Raw genomic sequence first — 20,135 nt, forward strand, 5'->3', positions numbered from 1 at the left:
GAAATGCAGAAAATGAATTACCGAAAGATACTCCACTATATCAAGGCACTGCGCCATTTTGTTTTGGCTCCTCTAGCGGCATGCTGCATTATTGTGGCGTGGGGAATCCGGTGTATACCAGAACTGCAGACATGCATCTGCATACAAACTAAAAATTAATTGCATAACTTTATTTTCTCGGGATGATAAATAAAGCTTCGTAATGCATGACTTACAAAAGATACTGAATGACTATAATAAATAAAGGCAACATAACCACACACTAAACATTAATACGTCCCTTGCTAAGCGTTTTGGGGTATTTGCTCCATATCAGGTGACAGTTTTGGCTTTTGTCTCCCAGGTAATCAACAATGTCTGAATTTTTTGGAATAATCCCATTTCTGATGTTGTGTATCGCTTATCTCATTTCTGCGACTTCAAATACAGTCGTCTTTTTTTAGTTTACTCACAGTCAGTATTCTGTGCTCTACAGTCTATTCGTCAAATTCAATAGTTCCTGGTAATTCTTTCTCGTTTTCACGAAGCATGAGGATCTTACCAGTAAATCTTATAATTGATATTATTTTCTCGTTAATTTTAATCCCAGTTCTGAAACTTTTTATTTCCTCAACTGCTTTTTCTATACACAGGGTTTACAACTGAGGGAAGAGACTGTATCCCTGCCTAACACCCTTTTTAATTTGAGCACTTATGTCTTTATCTTCCATTGTTTCCTATTGTTTTTTGTACATACTGTATATCACCCATCTTTCCGTACAAGGTACATTTATGTTTGTGACGATTTCGAACATCTTTCACTACTCTATATGACTGAATGCTTTTCCTAGGTCAGCAAATCCTATAAAAACGCCTTTATTTCACGGACACCTCTCCTACAGAATAAGGCATAACTGCCTCCCTAATACATTTATGTTTCGTAAAGCCAAACTGATTGCCTCCTATCATATCCTAAATTATATTTTCCATTCTTTTGTACCTGATTCTTGTCAATAACTTGTAAACTTGACCAGTCAAGCTTAATGAGTGATAATTTTCGCATTTACTTGCCCTTGTTCTCTTCAGGATTCTGTAGATCATGTTCCTCTGAAGATCCAGTGGTATGTCTCTGGCCCGATAGATTCTACACATTAACTTGAATGACTGTCTAATTGCATTTCCCCACAACTGTTTTAGAAATTCCATAAGAATATTAGCCATCCATTTTGCCTTGGTTCATCATAAGTCTTCCATTGGTCCCACTGGACAAAAGCAGACCCTGCTGAATGTCTTCAAGACTGCTGAGAGTGGGGTGCATGCAGGCAGCCTGTCTATACTGTAAATTTTTCAACTCTGACAGTGTTCATCACGTGAGTTGCCTCATGCATTATGCACTACTAACGTACGTCAGTGAAGTTTTCAATAACAGTGTTACCTGAACTACTGATGTGATAAACTGGAGTTCAGCCACTTGCATTCTTTTCAATTACATGAAGTTGTGTAGTTAATGGCACAGAAATCTAAATTACGACGGCTGGTTGCGGAACTGAACCTCGCTCTAGTTAAATGGGAGTCTGAAGTCTTAAGAACATTGTTTAGTGCAGGTCAACAGTGTGTACCTATGCTAGAGAAAATGTATGCAAATTTGTTTTTCGATTATTTCCACGTTATGTATTAACTGATTAACATCGATTATTTGTTGTTCCAGGTCATGCACGAGGCGAAATGCTGAAGTCCTTAGCAGGAAGCTTGAAGCATTTCTCATCATACTCACTTCGTTACATCACTGTAGCGCAGATTATTCGTATCGAGAACACACCTTTCTAGTTAAAAACTTATTTTATTTTACTTTTTTATTAATTTATTTTTTCTTCATTTTTATATTCTTGTGTAAGAACTGTTACAGGAAAATATTGCATGTCAATAACTCTAAGTACCGAGTTTGTGGCAATTGTTTATTCGTAATTATGACATGTTAGAATTAGATGTAGAGTGTCACTGTCACACAACTGTAAACTAGATTAAGGTAAATTGATCTCAGAGGATACTGTTCAGTCTTCTTCTCATCTTCAAGAAAACTACTGCAAAATAACAATAAAAGAAAGGAATCGTGCAATAACTTTGTGCAACTTATTCAGTTTACCACCCATAGTAGCTGCCTAAAATTCCATAGCTTTGCAAGTCTTGTCATAGGAGAGAAAAACTGCAACTGAAATCTTTTCATTATCTCAAAAGTGTTAATCATGCACACACATACTCTGTTAACGGCATCAAATTTATACAGATGCCTATTTCGACACACCAAGCAGCAAAATAAACAAGATAACATTAGCCAAATAAGTATGTGAATAATGTAATGAAAAATAGCCGCAGTGAGGAACACGTAAAAACAAAAACAAAAAACTATAAAACATCATTCCAGGAAAAAGCAAAGTATCTAACAACAGACATTTAGATCTGTAGCCTGTAAGCCATCGCCGATGTTTTGGCTGGAGAGCACGCTGCCATTTTCAAGGCAACTGCAACTGCCAGGTGACGTACATGCAAATTTAAAATCTCTGTTCTCGGACTGATGTGGGAAAGATAATACACACATTGAACACTAGTGCCACCAAAGGTGACGAAAGACAGAGCTATCGATAATACGAATTCGCAGGTGAGGTAGCATTGACTCTGTCCCTCTGTTTTTTGACAAGGGAGAGAGCCGGATTCCAAACAGCCCACTGGCCAGGATTGGTTGTTGCTCATGGCCGCGCGGTTTCGGGCGTCATGTCACGGGCAGCGCGGTCCCTCCCGCCAGAGGTTCGAGTCCTCCCTCGGGCATGGGTGTATGTGTTGTTCTTAGTATAAGTTAGTTTAAGTTATGGACCGATGACCTAAGCAGCTTGGTCCCTTAGAATTCACACACATTTGAACATTTTTTGTTGTTCATGACACTCCCTCCTACCACCGTACAAAAATTTGCGGCTACATGATTTTTTACAATAATTTTCCTTCGTTGACTGAACTACATGCACCAAACGTAAACTCATGACGACTGGTATTTTTCTTTGCAATCTATTCGAATTAAATCCAGTGCATTACTAAACTGTGAAACAGCACTATAACTACGATCATTAATGAAACGATAGGTACTACAAAGTGAAGCTGATGACTGAAGCTACAAGATGTGAAAGAATCAAATATTTTGTCGAATATTTCCTACAATATCATTTGAGAAAGATTCCAGGACAGCTGGTGTGTTAACGCCTCGATTTTGTCAGCACAGCGCGTCGGCAACCGGCAGCGTCCAAGCAGGCAGAGCGTTCCGTTCACTCTCGTAAGCCGCCAGGCGTATATCTGCAACTTCCGGAGCTGCCACCCGGCTGTCATTGAGTGCTGCTTCATTACATAACACAAGGATAATTTCCGCGATAGATCAAGCTGCCTCGCGTTAGCCTCTGCTATGCAAGTGACCTGCTTTCTTTGTTTGTATATGTCATTATGATCACTGGAATTGAGTCCTTGTAACACCTGTTATCACATAAACTATTTAGACTGGTACTTGTCCAGAACTGTACAGTCATTTTCCTCAAACATATGCTGTACAGATCCTTCCCATTTAACACTGTGATCACGGTGCCAGAGTGATCGTGCGTTTATGTCAACCATTATTAGTACACTGTGCCCCATTTCATAGTCAACAACTTACTAATCTCTTCTAGATAACCGTGTATTTCGTGCGAGTACTGAGCATACAATGATGATACTATAGTATCCATGTATAGTAATCCCCTACTACTTGCATTGTGGCTGTGTGTTTAACGCGGAATTCGGATACCTTCAGAGGAGTCCGTTTGGGTTGGTTACTGCGATGTCGCCATGGCATTACGATTGCCCGTTATCACCCTAGTGTCAGGAGGAACACATGTCAATCGAACTTAGGGATGTTGAAGTCACATTGCGTCCACTCTTAACTCCTCTAACCCTTTTCTGAATTCGGCAACGATAAGTATGCTCCTCAATGCATATACTTGTTGCAGTTTCACGCTAGGGGATCCGCGTAAATACGTAGCATTTTGGAGCTGTTTGAAAGGGTTCAAAGTATACCCTTCCACGGTCCCTAACTATGTCCCTATAGATCTTGTTGTAATCCAGTCTTCAGACCGCCATGGATATGACCTAACCAAGCAGTTTAACAAGTTGTATGAAATTTGTTGGCAGGTTATCAATTCGAAGGAGCATTAAGTCAATTCTGTTGTGCGAAAACAAATCGTGTTTCTGTTAGGTTCAAATGGCTCTGAGCACTATGGGACTTAACATCTGAGGTCATCAGTCCCCTAGAACTTAGAACTACTTAAACCTAACTAACCTAAGGACATCACACACATCCATGCCCGAGGCAGGATTCGAACTTGCGACCGTAGCGGTAGCGCGGTTCCAGACTGAACCGCCTAGAACCGCTCGGCCACACCGGCCGGCTGTCTCCGCTAGGGTGAGTTAGTCTCGTTAATAGTCGTTGTACCATCTGAAAGGTATCTTGGTTCTCTAACCTATTAAGTTTTAAGACTCTCTCTTGCTCATAGTGTGATAAATGATTGCAGATTTTTAGTGGTTACTTCTCATCCCCACCGTACTCCCTTTTCGGATGATTTAGTGGCACAGGGAAAGTTGTGTTTGAATAAGAGCTGTCAAGTTCTTTCTTATCGAATCGCTACAAAAAAAGTTCGTTTCTACTTACCTATCAGCGTCGACTTTATTATTCGTGACGGCGAGGCTGATAATAACAATTAGGTAGCTTTGACTTGGGAAGCTATCACAGGATTGATACCAACTGATTACTGAGAAGTGCATTCAGCACCACATTCTGTGCTAGTAGCCATAAAGTTCAGACATTGGTGATAACACACCACCAACACATAATCTTAAATATGACTGTTAATGAACGGTAGAATGAGACTTGATGTTGAGTTCTTACTGACGAGCAATTATAGTTAGTTACACAATATATAACACTACTACACAAATTGACAACGTACGGCTGAGTTGACAGGACCATGTCCGAGCAGACTCTATCCAGTTCGCTTAGACCCGTTAGTATTTCATAATTTGAACGGCAGTTCTCATGTTGTACGCAAAAGTGGAAGCATATTCCTGACGGATAAGTCTGTAAACTATTCGCATGCCGCCATTATTAAAGTATACTGTGCATGGCAAAATGACGCTATCTAAAACAAGCGCCGAGCCAACTGTGCTGCACCACGGACCGTAACTGACAGGAGTGAAAGACAGTTGCGTGGATGTGTACGGGCGAAGAGACGTGCAACTGTTGAGCGAATGGCAGCCCAGAAGAACCGAGGGGATACCAACAGTGTCTTCTCAACGACTGTTCAGTGAACGTTGCTGCGTATGGGCCTCCGCGACAGGGGCTGGTTCATGCACCCAGGCTGGCTGCTGTTCATCAGCGACGAAGGCTGGAATTTGCACGTCAGTACCGGAACTGGAATTGGACGTCCACTGAGTGGCGACAGGGGGCCTTTCCATACGAATAAAGTTTTATGCTCAATCTGACACACGGCTGTCGGCGTCTATGGCATGAAACGTTTGAAAGCAAATAGCTTGCAACAATCGTCGGATGGGTCCAGGCCGGAGGAGGGAGTGTTATCGTCTGGGGAATGTTTTTGTGGCATTCTCTGGGTCATCTCGTCATCGCGGAAGGCACATTGTATAAACGCATCTATCCTTGGGGACCATGTCCACCCCCGCATGCAGTTTGCCTTTCCTCGGCATGACGGCATCTACGAGCTGGACAATGCAACGTGTCACATAACTCACTGTACACGTGAGTGGTTCGAAGAGCATCAGGATGAGTTTACCCTAATCCCCTGGCGACCAGACTCTCGGGGTTTAAATTCAATCGAGAATCTGTGGGGCTAACTCTATCGGGCTGTTTGTGTGATGGATCCTCAACCGAGAAACGTAGCGCAGCTGGTCAAGGCACGGGAGTCGGCGCGGCTCCACAACCCTGTCGGTGCCTTCCAGAACCTCACTGAACCTCTTTCTACACGTCTCGCAGCGGTCCGCGCTGCAGCAGGGTTTTAGACAGTTGGTCACAGTAATGCGAGAGGACACTGTAATTAATGCAACAGAATGAATCAAATATGTTAGTTTAATAATGGACATACGACAAGGGTAATGCCGTTCTTCTTCTAAAGCTGCCCTTATCCCAGGTAGGGCCTTGGAAGCAGAAAATCTAGCAGCAACACGCCTTCACAGAACGTTTCATATATGGTCTGTAACATTCAGATCAGAACAGCATCGCAAATTAAGCGCCGGATATACTCTACCTTTAGACGAGCCCTGTGAGGTTGAGCGTGCTGTAAGCTGAAATCGCCATCTGCTGTACTGGCACAAGGACACGTTATCTCCATAAGCGTGTGTATTCAAAGACATGGGAAGGACTATGCTTTCAGCTAAACATATGCATACCCTCCCCCCCCCCCCCACACACACACATACAATGTCTCATCCTGAACATACAATGTCTCATCCTGAACCTATCTTCCTCATGGTCAGATGGATAAGGTCTAGCTTCAGTTGCCGAAATTGCAACAAAAGTGGCTGAATTATTATCCTCAAACTACTTCTTTTCCTCATCAGTGACGAGTATTTGGTAACACCTAAACTTCAATTGTTGACCTGTTACAGTCTGCTTCTTTTGCAAAATCACAGCTGAGGTTACAGAGATTCACCTCATTATCATTATAAGGCAGTTGAAACTGCCGCGGAATCCTGAAACAGTGTATTCTTAAACTAGCAACTGAGACCAACACAAGTCAACAGTTTGTAAAAGCAATTTTTTGACTTATTTTGTTGCAAACCCATAGCAATTCCCATTTCAGCAGCTATTAATGGCCCTAAAAATATTAAGTTACTTCATTGAAAAACTCTGTAGTTACTTGTACATCCTGTAGATAAGGTTTTGCAGATTAACCATACGGTAAAATATTCTCATCTTTACATGGTATTATTTACCAAAATCTCGTTTCAATATTTAAACCCATCTATGAGATATGAAGAATGTTTGAAGTGTTTCATTCTTGTGGTTCTGCCTGATGGGAACTGAGTGCGTTACATACAATCCATACAATCCATTTTCTCAAGAACGAAGGTAGTTACAGATCTCCTTGATATGTTACCTACATTTCATATGCAACAATATGTGACCTAAAATAAACCAAATTGTAAACTATTCGGAATTCTTGCAGTAGGTTACTTACTTTCATAATATCACAATAACTACGACCATTAACGAAATAATAGACAGTTCATCATAAAGCTGATGAATGAGACTATGAGATGTGAGAGAATACCTTTTTTAATGAATAGATTGTTTAAATTCGTTAGAGAAATGTTACAGCGCAGCCAGCGTGTAGGTGTTACACTTCATGCAATCTGGCGAGTCTGCCACCTGCCACACCAAATAGTACGATGCGTGAGAGCTTCAGCATGTGAACCAATTGTACCAGACGGGCTTTGTGTCCTGTGTCTCTCTGAAAATACTACTATTCATCCTATATTATTACACTGTCCAGTCTCATTAATGTGACCACTACTTATCAAAAGCATGAATAATCATCTTTTCCAGGGCAGGCCGTTGCGAAACACACAGCAAGAGATTCAGCGGTATTCTGGAAACTTCTGACACGAATGTGGAGCCGTGCTGACTCCAGTGTAATGGCCAGCTGCGCTAGGTGTCTCTATTCAGGAACCATGGCGCGAACAGCTCGATCGCGATGGTCCCACAGATTCCCGATTGAGCTTAAATCCGGGGAGTTCGGTGTGCAGGGGAGTACGGTAAACTCATCCTCGTGCTCTACGAATCACGCACGAATATTGCAAGCTGTGTGAGGCGTTGTATTGTCCTGCCGGTAATTACCATCGTGCCGAGAAAAAACAAAGTGCATGTAGTGGTGGTCATGGTCTTCAGGGACAGATGCATACTTGTGTTGACCTACTGTGCTTTCCACAGTGACGTGATCATCCAGGGAATGCCACGAAAACATTTCCCAGACCATATATTCCCTTCTGCGTCCTAGACCCTTCCGACGATTGTTGCGAGGCGTTTGATTTCAGACGTTTCGGAGCATAAAAAGTGATTCATCTGAAAAGGCCATCTGTCGCCATTTAGTGGACGTCCAGTTGCTGAAATGGCGTGCAAATTCCAGCCTTCGTCGCTAATGAACAGCAGTCACCATGGGTGCTTGAACCAGGCTTCTGCTGCGGAGGCCGATGCACAGTAACGTTCGCTGAACGGTCGTTGAGGAGACACTGCTAGTAGCCCCTCGGTTCATCTGGGCGGTCAGTTGCTCAATAGTTGCACGTCTGTTCGCCCGTACAAATCGCCACAGCTGTCGCTCACCCTTGCGAGTTATGGCCCGTGGTGCACCACAGTTGCCTAGGCGCCGGTTTTGGATAGCGCCATTTCGCCGTGCATGGTATACTTTAACCACAACGCCACGCAAACAATTTAAAGACTTAGCCGTTTGGGAAGTGCTTCCACCCTTCGTCCGAAATCCATGGATGGTTCTACATCTACATCTACGTGATTGCTCTGCTACTCACAATAAAGTGCCTGGCAGAGGGTTCAATGAACCCCCTTCAAGCTGTCTGTCTACCGTTCCACTCTTGAACGGCATGCGAGAAAAACGAGCACTTAATTTTTTTCTGTGCGAGCGCTGACTTCTCTTATTTTATCGTGATGATCATTTCTCCCTATGTAGGTGGGTGTCAACAGAATGTTTTTGCAATCGGAGGAGGAAACTGGTGACTGAAATTTCATGAGAAGGTCACGTCCCAACGAAAAACGCATTTGTTTTAATGATTGCCACTCCAATTCGTATCATGTCTGTGACACTATCTCCCCTATTTCGTGATAATAGAAAACAAGCTGCCCTTCTTTGTACTTTTTCGATGTCATCCGTCAGTTCCACCTGATGCGGATCCCACATCGCACAGCAATACTCCAGAATAGGGCGGACAAGCATGGTGTAAGCAGTCTCTTTAGTAGACCTGTTGCACCTTCTAAGTGTTCTGCCAATGAATCGCAGTCTTTGGTTTGCTCTACACACAATATTATCTATGTGACCGTTCCAATTTAGGTTACTTGTAATTGTAATCCCTAAGTATTTAGTTGAATTTACAGCCTTCATATTTGTGTGACTTATCGCGTAATCGAAATTTATCTGATTTCTTTTAGTTCAAATGGCTATGAGCACTATGCGACTTAACTTCTGACGTCATCAGTCGCCTAGAACTTAGAACTAATTGTCAATTGCCACTTTTCGCACCATTCATATATCTTCTCTAAATCATTTTGCAAGTCGTTTTGATCATCTGATGACTTAATAAGACGGTAAATGACAGCATCATCTGCAAACAATCTAAGACGGCCACTCAGATTGTCTCCTATGTCGTTAATATAGATCAGGAACAATAGAGGGCCTATAACACTTCCTTGGGAAACGCCGGATATTACTTTTGTTTTACTCGATGACTTTCCGTCTATTACTACGAACTGTCACCTTTCTGACAGGAAATCACGAATCCAATCGCACAATTGAGGCGATACTCCGTAGGCACGCAGTTTGGGTAGAAGACGCTTGTGAGGAACAGTGTCAAAAGCCTTATGGAAATCTAAAAATATGGAATCAATTTGACATCCCCCGACGATAGCACTTATTACTTCATTAGTGTAAAGAGCTAGCTGTGTTTCACAAGAACGATATTTTCAGAAACCGTGCTGACTATGTGTCAATAAATCATTTTCTTCGAGGTACGTCATAATGTTCGAATACAGTATATGTTCCAAAACCTTACTGCAAATCGACGTTAGTGATATAGGCCTGTAATTCAGCGGATTACTCCTACCTCCATTTTTGGGTATTGGTGTGACTTGAGCAATTTTCCAGTCTTTAGGTACGGATCTATCTGTGAGCGAATGGTTGTATATGATTGCTAAATATGGAGCTATTTTATCAGCATAGTCTGAGAGGACATCAGGTAAATCTCTCTATTTCCGCATTATGATAACGACTGAACTGTTTCCCGCGTTGCCCTCCCTCCTTCCCCCCTCCCTTTATATACCCTCAGTTGATAATGCTGCCACTTCCCCTCTGTGAGTGGTTACTGCAGGTTGACGTCAAACATAGGCGATGGTCACATTAATGTGATAACATCGTGTACTATTTCGTTTAAATATGTACGGGCAGGCAGGTAGCAGTTTGAATGTAAATGTTAAATAATACGGTGTACTGAGCATTTTTTCGATTTATTTGCAGTGAAGGTAATGTAAAAACTGAAGATAAAAACAACTTTCTGCATACGTACTCCAATCAACGACTATTAGATTATCATCCTGAAGTCCTTCCGTTACATCAAGGACTGCCTGGAATACACGTTAACATAAATGGCTCATGCCTCACCCGACCAGCACCAAAAATGCTATATTTCCTAAACGCTTGGCCATTTGGAGCTCCCACTTCCGACATTTTCACTTCTGGCGAAGCCCTGCATATGCCATAAATTTTTTCGAAATCGCTGACGCCGAGTAGGCGCCGTCCCGTCCTCAGATTGCCAGCCCGGCGAGGCCACGCAACCCAACCCATGTGCCCTACGGACCAACGAGATGGGTTGGCTTCCCCAACACGTTGCATTGCTCTGCAGGTGATCGGACAGTAAGTTTCCGTACGGTTCACTCGCGAGAGTCGATGACAGACTTTTCAGATGCCTAATTTCCTCCCATGTAAACTAACCCCACAACAAAAAAAGTTTGCCTGTTGTCTTACAGTGCCCTGTTAACAAGAGGGATGCATCACCTCATATGATTTTCAACGTACTTGTACCTCGTCATCAGCTTCTACCGTGCTCATGAAAACCGCTTTACTGTACGATGTGCGGTGAGCAGTGGTACAAATGTGTGGCGGTGGTTTCCGTATTTCATAGCGAGGAGATGGTTCTGTGTATATGCCTGCCCAACGGTTATTGCTGTCGAGCTGTAAATTGGCTAATGATTTACTCCAGAGCGGCCCTTTAATTTTGTACGTGTATACAATGTGAATCATTGTAGGGTGCATAGCAGAGGGTACGTTCCATTGCAGCAAACATTAGTCTTTCTTCTCGTTCTATTCAGCGATAGAACATGGAAAGAATAATTGTGTATCACAGACTATGAGTGTTGCTATAAAACTCATTCTATCAATACACTTCCCAATGGAGTAATATGGAGGGGGAAGGGGAGGGTGGACAAAAATATGCAAACATCACGAACACAACACTTTCCACGCCTAATATTGTGTAGGATAACCGTTGACATTCAAAATAGATTTTAGTTGTCTCGTAATGGATGGAGGTTGACAGCGATCACACATCCTTCTTTCTAAAACAGGCGACAAAGGATCAATAATACTGAGACTTGGTGACTGTGGTGGCCAAGGGAGATGCGAAAATTCATCCTCGCGATCACAAAACCAGTCCTGGACGATGCAATTTGTGCGAATAGCCGTCTCATCCTCTCGGAACACAGCGTCACCGTTGGGGAACAAACACTGTACCATGCGATGGACCTGACCAACCAAAATGGTCACATAACACTTGGCAGAAATGCGACCTTGCAGAGTAACTGTGGGGTACATGGAATACCACGATATGGCTGCTCAAATCACCCTTGGGACATAAATTCGGCCCATAAAATACCATGATATGGCTGCCCAAACCATCACAGAACACCCGTCATGATTCACGTTTGGGACGCAAACTCGGCCAAGAGTTGGAAATAATGTGAAACAAGGCTCGTCCGACCAAACGACATTCTTTCCTTGCTCCACAGTCCAGGTTTTATGGCTCGGGAACACATTTTCCTATTAGTCACATTTTCATCACTGATCAGTAGTTTTGGAATTCCAGCTTGTTCTGCAATTCCCAGATTATGGAGCTCTCTTCGTGTTGTTTTGGATCTGACACAGTTCTCGAGTGCAACATTCAGATCTGCAGTGACTTTTTCGGCTGTCGTCTCCTTATTTTTCCTCACAATCCTCTTCAATTACATGATAGCGCACACTTTCGTCAACGTAGTGACTTGGTCGAGATGTTTTTCCTGTTTCCCCGTATGTGGTACAAATCTTCGATGCGGTGCCTCTTGAAGCATCAAACACTTCGGCTGCTGGTTACGACAGCATCCGCCATAGAAGCACCAACTATCTGCCCAGGTTCAGATTCATTTAGCTGCCACATAATGCTCACACAGTTACACAGAACACTGTTCTAAGCGCAACGGACACTTGCAGCGCATTGAGGACATCTCACAGGTACTGTTCGTGGTCAAATACGAGTACAACAGCGCAACCTAAAGGCTTTGTAGCATCTGCATTTATCTGAAGCATGCATTTCTCTCGGCGTTTCCATATACACTACTGGCCATTACAATTGTTACACCAAGAAGAAATGCAGATGATAAACGGGTATTCATTAGACAAACATATTATACTGCAAAAGACATGTGATTGCATTTTCACGCAATTTGGGTGCATAGATCCTGAGAAATCAGTACCCAGAACAACCACCTCTGGCCGTAATAACGGCCTTGATACGCCTGGGCATTGAGTCAAACAGAGCTTGGATCGCGTGTACAGGTACACAGTTCATCAAGAGTAGTGAGCCAGTTGCTCGGCCATCATTGACCAGACGTTTTCAATTGGTGAGAGATCTGAAGAATGTGCTGGTCAGGGTAGCAGTCGAACAATTTCTCTATCCAGAAAGGCCCGTACAGGACCTGCAACTTGCGGTCGTGCATTATCCTGTTGAAATGTGGGGTTTCGCAGGGATCGAATGAAGGGTAGAGCCACGGGACGTAACACATTTGAAATGTAACGTCCAGTGTTCAAAGTACCGTCAATGCGAACAAGAGGTGACCGAGACGTGTAACCAATGGCACCTCATACCATCACGCCGGGTGATACGCCAGTATGGCGATGACGAATACACGCTTCCAATGTGCGTTCACCGTGATGTCACCAAACACGGATGCGACCATCATGATGCTGTAAACAGAACCCGGATTCATCCGGAAAAATGACGTTTTGCCATTCGCGCACCCAGGTTCGTCGTTGAGTACACCATCACAGGCGCTCCAGTCTGTGATGCAGCGTCAAGGGTAACCGCAGCCATGGTCTCCGAGCAGATAGTCCATGCTGCTGCAAACGACGTCGAACTGTTCGTGCAGATGGTTGTTGTCTTGCAAACGTCCCCATCTGTTGACTCAGGGATCGAGACGTGGCAGCACGATCCGTTACAGCCATACGGATAAGATGCCTGTCATCTCGACTGCTAGTGATACGAGGCCGTTGAGATCCAGCACGACGTTCCGTATTACCCTCCTGAACCCACCGATTCCATATTCTGCTAACAGTCATTGGATCTCGACCAACGCGAGCAGCAATGTCGCGATACGATAAACCGCAATCGCGATAGGCTACAATCCGACCTTTATCAAAGTCTGAAACCGGATGGTACGCATTTCTCCTCCTTTCACGAGGCATCACAACAACGTCATCTTCGTGGTGTAGAAATTTCAATGGCGAGCAGTGTATTTGTCCAACCCCTGAATGTAGGTGGCTGAAAAAACATTCACAGATTCCACACTATGAAACATTTCCTGGATTCTCTAAGCAGGCACCAGGCAACGCCGGTCAACTGCTGTTTGTGTTTGAGAAATGGGTTGGTAACTTTCCTTATGTCAGCACGTTGTAGGTGTCGCCACCGGCGCCAACCTTGTGTGAATGCTCTAAAAAGCTAATCAGTTGCATATCGTAGCATCCTATTTCTGTCAATTAAATTTCGTGTCTGTAGCACGTCATCTTCGTGATGTAGAAATTTCAATGGCGAGCAGTGTATTTGTCCAACCCATGAATGTAGGTGGCTGAAAAACATTCACAGATTCCACACTATGAAACAGTTCCTGGATACTCTAAGCAGGTTTTCATAAGAAATTATGAGACTTCCTTTCAACGAATGACGACTGATTTCCCTCAGCATTTCTGTTACACTCTCGACATAGGTAAACTCTTTGTGAGCACTCGTACTTAGCACGCGCATGGTATTAGTCCTTAGTCAAACCTGATAACTGCACTGCTAGTTATTAAAATTGTAAAAAATTGAAGGCAGTATGCAACAATCGCCAAAGAAGCATGTTGTATACCGCATGTTTGGATATACTAATAATTAGCATTTCGGGGCAACCACGCGCTGTAGGTAGGAGCAACGTCATCCACGTTATGTATACAGGGTGTTATGGGTATAAAATGCAGATATTTTTATTGCCCACTGAGGAAAGTGTACTGCACGACATTGCATCACTATTTACTTTATTTACAGACTGAAGATTACAGCTATTAGGAGTAGTATCTTTTTAGGTTCGTTAGTATCTCGAAGTACATGTTGCAAGAGGAAGCCCTTAATTCTTAATTCCTCCTGGGCAGCAGATCAGGTATTGAAGTGCGGACGCAGACAGGAGTAGTCCATTTCGTGGTGCACTTACGACCACGCAGATAACATCAGGTAGTAAATTATGTGACGTGTTTGCGGGAAGTGTTTTAGACGCAGAGAAAAAACAAATAATACAATGAACTGGGTACATGCACTACTGGCCATTAAAATTGCTACAGCACGAAGATTACGTGCTATAGACACGAAATTTAACCGACAAGAAGATGATGCTGTGATATGCAAATGATTAGCTTTTCAGAGCATTCACACCAGGTTGGTGCCGGTGGCGACACCTACAACGTGCTGACATGAGGAAAGTTTCCAACCCATTTCTCATACACAAACAGCAGTTGACCGACGTTGCCTGGTGAAACGTTGTGATGCCTCGTGTAAGGAGGAGAAATGCGGACCATCACGTTTCCGACTTTGATAAAGGTCGGATTGTAGCCTATCGCGATTGCGGTTTATCGTATCGCGACATTGCTGCTCGCGTTGGTCGAGATCCAATGACTGTTAGCAGAATATGGAATCGGTGGGTTCAGGAGGGTAATACAGAACGCCGTGCTGGATCTCAACGGCCTCGTATCACTAGCAGTCGAGATGACAGGCATCTTACCCGCATGGCTGTAACGGATCGTGTAGCCACATCTCGATCCCTGAGTCAAACGATTAGGATGTTTGCAAGACAACAACCATCTGCACGAACAGATGACGATGTTTGCAGCAGCATGGACTATCTGCTCGGAGGCCATGGATGCGGTCACCCTTGACGCTGCTTCACAGACAGCAGCGCCTGTGATGGTGTACTCAACGACGAACCTGGGTGCCCGAATGGCAAAACGTTATTTTTCCGGATGAATCCGGGTTCTGTTTACAGCATCATGATGGTTACAGCCGTGTTTGGTGACATCGCGGTGAACGCACACTGGAAGCGTGTATTCGTCATCGCCATACTGGCGTATCACCCGGCGTGATGGTATGAGGTGCCATTGGTTACACGTCTCGGTCACCTCTTGTTCGCACTGACGGCACTTTGAACACTGCACGTTACATTTCAGATGTGTTACGACCCGTGGCTCTACCCTTCATTCGATCCCTGCGAAACCCTACATTTCAGCAGGATAACACACAACCGCATGTTGCAGGTCCTGTATGGGCCTTTCTGGATACAGAAAATGTTCGACTGCTGTCCTGGCCAGCATATTCTCCAGATCTCTCACCAACTGAAAATGTTTGGTCAATGGTGGCCGAGCAACTGGCTCGTCACAATACGCCAGTCACTACTCTTGATGAACTGTGGTATCGTGTTGAAGCTGCATGGGCAGCTGTACCTGTACACGCCATCCAAGCTCTGTTTGACTCAATGCCCAGGCGTATCAAAGCCGTTATTACGACCAGAGGTGGTTGTTCTGGGATTTCTCAGGATCTATGCACCCAAATTGCATGAAAATGTAATCACATGTCAGTTCTAGTGTAATATATTTGTCCAATGAATACCCGTTTGTCATCTGCGTTTCTTCTTGGTGTAGCAATTTTAATGGCCAGTAGTGTATTAAGTACCAATGCTCACAATATCTGCACTTATACTCCTAGTATCCCTTATAAGGGAATACTTTGCAGCATGTTTCCCATTCTGAAACAGCATTTCAGTGTTGATTTTTTGGTGAGAACAGCATGTTGCGCATCGTGGAAGTATCAGAAATGTCTACCAACACGTTTTGGAATTAGACACTGGCACGATCCCGGCCTACCGAGACTGCGATTTATCATTTCACTATGTTCGCGTTGGTCGACATCCCACGACGGTCATGGGAATATGGAATGGATGGGTCCAGAAGGGACAAACTCACTGCCACGCAGGATCATAAATTCTCACGCGACTAGCTCCTGAGAGGCGAAGACCGTACACCCACGTAATGTAACATGAGTCAGGAAATGGATTTGTAGTAAGCAAGAGAAGTACTCACATGGACAGTGCGACGATGTCTGAAGCTCCACGTACTGTCAGCGCGGCGACCATTGTTGCAGCTTCTATTGACGTGAAAGCGGAGAGGGTCACCAATAGTGGTGCTCCCAACGACAATACTGACTTAGGAGTGGCACCACGTTGTCTTTTCAAACGAACCCAGTTCTGCATACAGCATCACGATGACGTATGCATATGTACAGACTGCGAGGAGAACGAATGTTGCCTGATTGCGTTTGTCAGCATCATACAGGAGCAGCACCATGCCTGACTGTATGGTGTGTGAGACTAGATACACAACATGATCACCTCTGGTTCGCATAGTGGGCAATTTTGGATAGCAGGTGTTACATTTATGACTTGTTAATGCCGGTGGCCGTGCTTTATCGTCGAGTTTTCCGTGATGTTATCTTTCAACGAGATAACGCAATTCGACATGATGCTCGTACTGTCCTGACATACTTCGATGCAGAGGTTGTTCGATTGTTGTCCGGACCAGGCCGTTCTCCAGATCTCTCACCCATTAAAAATTTCTTGTTATGGTTTGCTAAGGGACTGGTACGTCACCACTCGCTATCCACTGTTATTTATGAAGTCTGGCATGCAGATGAAGTAGAATGGAATGATGGATCCACATGTGTCGTCCAAGCTCATTTCCACACGATGCAGAGCTGGGCTTGAGCCACTGTTTCTGTCCGAGGTGGCAGCCCTGTATATTGAATTTCGCACCCAGTACACCCCCAAATCGACTACAAATTTAATCATGTATTCTTCCTACAATACTGTGTATGGTCAACAAATAAACTTTCTAGTGTTCTGAATTTAGAGCCAGCACTGTATTTCAGTACAGGTTTCACACGTGTTCCGTACCAAGTCTTACCTCAGAGAAAGTTTAGTTTTCCAATATCCTATGGTTGAATTGATGCTTACCTTTTGTCTCTTCCACAATATGTAATCGCTTTACGCCATAACAGAAAGAATCGTGACTAATTCCAGGTGATGCGTTTCAGTCGTGTAGCCAAACGCGCTATAGTTTTATGTTTCTAAAAGGGCACAACTTTAAAATTATCAGCATTAAGAGTTAATTGTCCGTCTTTGCAGCAAACTGACATGTTGTCAAGATCTGACTGTATACGACGGCACTTTTCTTCGGATAACGATACATGACGCATAACGGTATACTTACCGATGTGAAGTCTGAAACTGAAACTAATGCTATCCACTTAATCATTCAAATATTGAATCGACGATAATGGCGATATCACATTGTTTTATGGGGCGCACGAGAAATTTCATTTTTATCCATTTCGGATAGTTTGCTGTTTTCTACCGGTCCAGAGGCTGGCAGTGCGCTTACAATTTATATGAACTAATGCCTGAGATTTTCTGGAGTGTAAAGTGCGGGAAACTGTAACTAGGAACTCAAACTGCGATCAGTTAACAACTGTTAAAAGAACAGTTTGCTCGTTCTCACTTTCTCTCAACTCACTGTCACGTAAACTGGAAACGTTAATTAACCTCACCTCACATTTCTGAAGTATACTGCACTTATCCTCTTAAAATCAACAGCGATGTTTTCTTTTTCTCTTTCGTGTTGCTGAAGTGATAATAGCAGGCTTCCTTAGAAAACTCATTAGCCTTCGCGGTCTTCACCTGACAATCAAAAAATGAGTTCGTCGGCGTGCCTCAATTCACCAAATTGCTGCGACATAGTGACCTACCCCCAGTATTAGCCATAGTGTACTTAAGAGGGGAAACGGTAGAGTTTAATGCTGTAACGTACTCGGTGTGCTTAGAGAAAACGAGTTTTTTAACAGTAATTGATGCTATGAAACAACAGAACCTACTCTTTCTGCACCGTACTGTATATTGCGTCGCCCTATTCTCAGATTACGACATTAACAGCGTGACATTAACATCTTTAATAACAGTTTTTAGCTTTACGAGTGTTGCAAAACAGGGTCGAATGAGTCGAAACTTTGGGGACGTGTAGAACGGTGTGCCAATTTTACGCAAATTGTCGCTAAGCAGCCGTCAAAGTAAATGGATACATAATACCAAGCACCAGTACGTCACACCGATATCAAAGGACACACCATCAACATCTGAGTACGGATGAGGCAGAACGAACGGTCTCTGGGAAACAGGTTTTTCTATGTAGTGACATTACGGCTCGTCGGGGAACTTCCGCTGGCCACCAGAGTCCCCAGACATGAACATTATTGAGCACATCTGGGATGCCTTGCAACGTGCTGTTCAGAGATCTCCACCCCCAAGTACTCTTACGGATTTATAGAAAACCCTGCAGGATCCATGGTGTCAGTTCCCTCTAGCACCACTTCAGACATTAATTGAGTACATTTCAAGTCGTGTTGCTGCACTTCTGCGCGCTCGCGGAGGCCGTACATGAATTGGGCAGGTGTACCAGTTTCTTTGGCTCTTCAGTATATAAGTGTCCTAGCGCATAATGTCACAATATCCGTGATGCTGTTGTATACAGAGAATTTGCAGCACTCGAAAATTGTAGCGAAATGCAGGAAGACCAGTACAGAATCGCCACTTGGTGCAGGAAGTGGCAGTTGACCATCAGCAAATGCAAATGTACCGTATTGCGTATACATCGACACATAGGCACAGTTGCAGGACAATCATTGAAAGCAGTTACTTGTATAAAATATCTAGGTTTATGCGTAAGGAGCGGTTTAAAGTGAAATGACCACATAAAACTAACTGCAGGAAATGGAAATAAGAGACTGAAATTCAGGAAATGTAGTTCACTCACAAAGGAGTTAGCGTACAAAACACTCGCTCGGCCAGTACGTGCATATTGCTTGTCATTCTCAGATCGGTACCAGATAGATTTCATAGAGGAAATAGAGAAGATCCAAAGAAGAGCAGCATGTTTCTTTACAGGTTCATTTAGTAAGCACGAAATAATCAGTGAAATAATGAGACAAATTAAAAAATCCAACAGAGTGCAGTATTAAAATGATGCTTGAAAATTGCACCACATGTACAGTAAAAAATCTTGTAACCTCAACTTGAAAGTCACAGATATGCATTATTTTGTGACAGTCAAGATATTCATTATTTCCTAAAGGTATTTACATGCTTCTGTACTTAATCAATGTAAGGTTATTATTATGATTAAAAATGGTGGCGATCAAAGAATGAGTACACAAACATATCTCTGGTACGATATTAAAATGATTCCAAGATGAAAGATATATACTGTATATAGGGTTGTTACAATTAAAGTGTAGCTGCTCACAGAGGTCCAGTGTGGACTGTAATTATTGCATGGCAGCGAAACTTGTAAATACTCTAATGCGTCAATATGGGGCCGATTTACGCTGCAAAAAAAAGATTAGTGCCAATTTTGGCCACCAGGCGCAAATAAAGCACTGTGAATGCAAGATACATGTACATAATTTTTTTCCATATATGATGGATTAGGAACAGGACGTAGGTAGAAATGGTCAAACAAGTGAGAAAGGTATAATTCTGATTTTATTACAAACCACCGCTTACACAGTTTGTCCAATATGAGCACCTGAGACGCCGACAAGGGGCTGTATCCATAAAACACCGTGATCGACAGTCGTTCTCAGCTGTTCCAGTGGAATCTGAGCAACATGTTCCTGTATACTTGTCTTAAGAACAGAAAGCA

At 43.4% G+C, this 20,135-nt stretch overlaps 1 protein-coding gene across 1 annotated transcript in view; it reads left to right on the top strand.

The window, feature by feature from the left end:
* Window positions 1–1,806, top strand: part of LOC126183839 (relaxin receptor 1-like) — an 847,723-nt gene extending 845,917 nt beyond the window's left edge. The window contains exon 20 of the mRNA XM_049926099.1: window positions 1,688–1,806. Coding sequence (XP_049782056.1) covers window positions 1,688–1,711 — 24 coding nt within the window. The 3' untranslated portion in view covers window positions 1,712–1,806. The remainder of the gene's footprint in view (window positions 1–1,687) is intronic.
* Window positions 1,807–20,135: the final 18,329 nt, after the last annotated feature.

Source organism: Schistocerca cancellata, chromosome 4 (genome assembly GCF_023864275.1).
Source record: "Schistocerca cancellata isolate TAMUIC-IGC-003103 chromosome 4, iqSchCanc2.1, whole genome shotgun sequence".
NCBI lineage: Eukaryota > Metazoa > Arthropoda > Insecta > Orthoptera > Acrididae > Schistocerca > Schistocerca cancellata.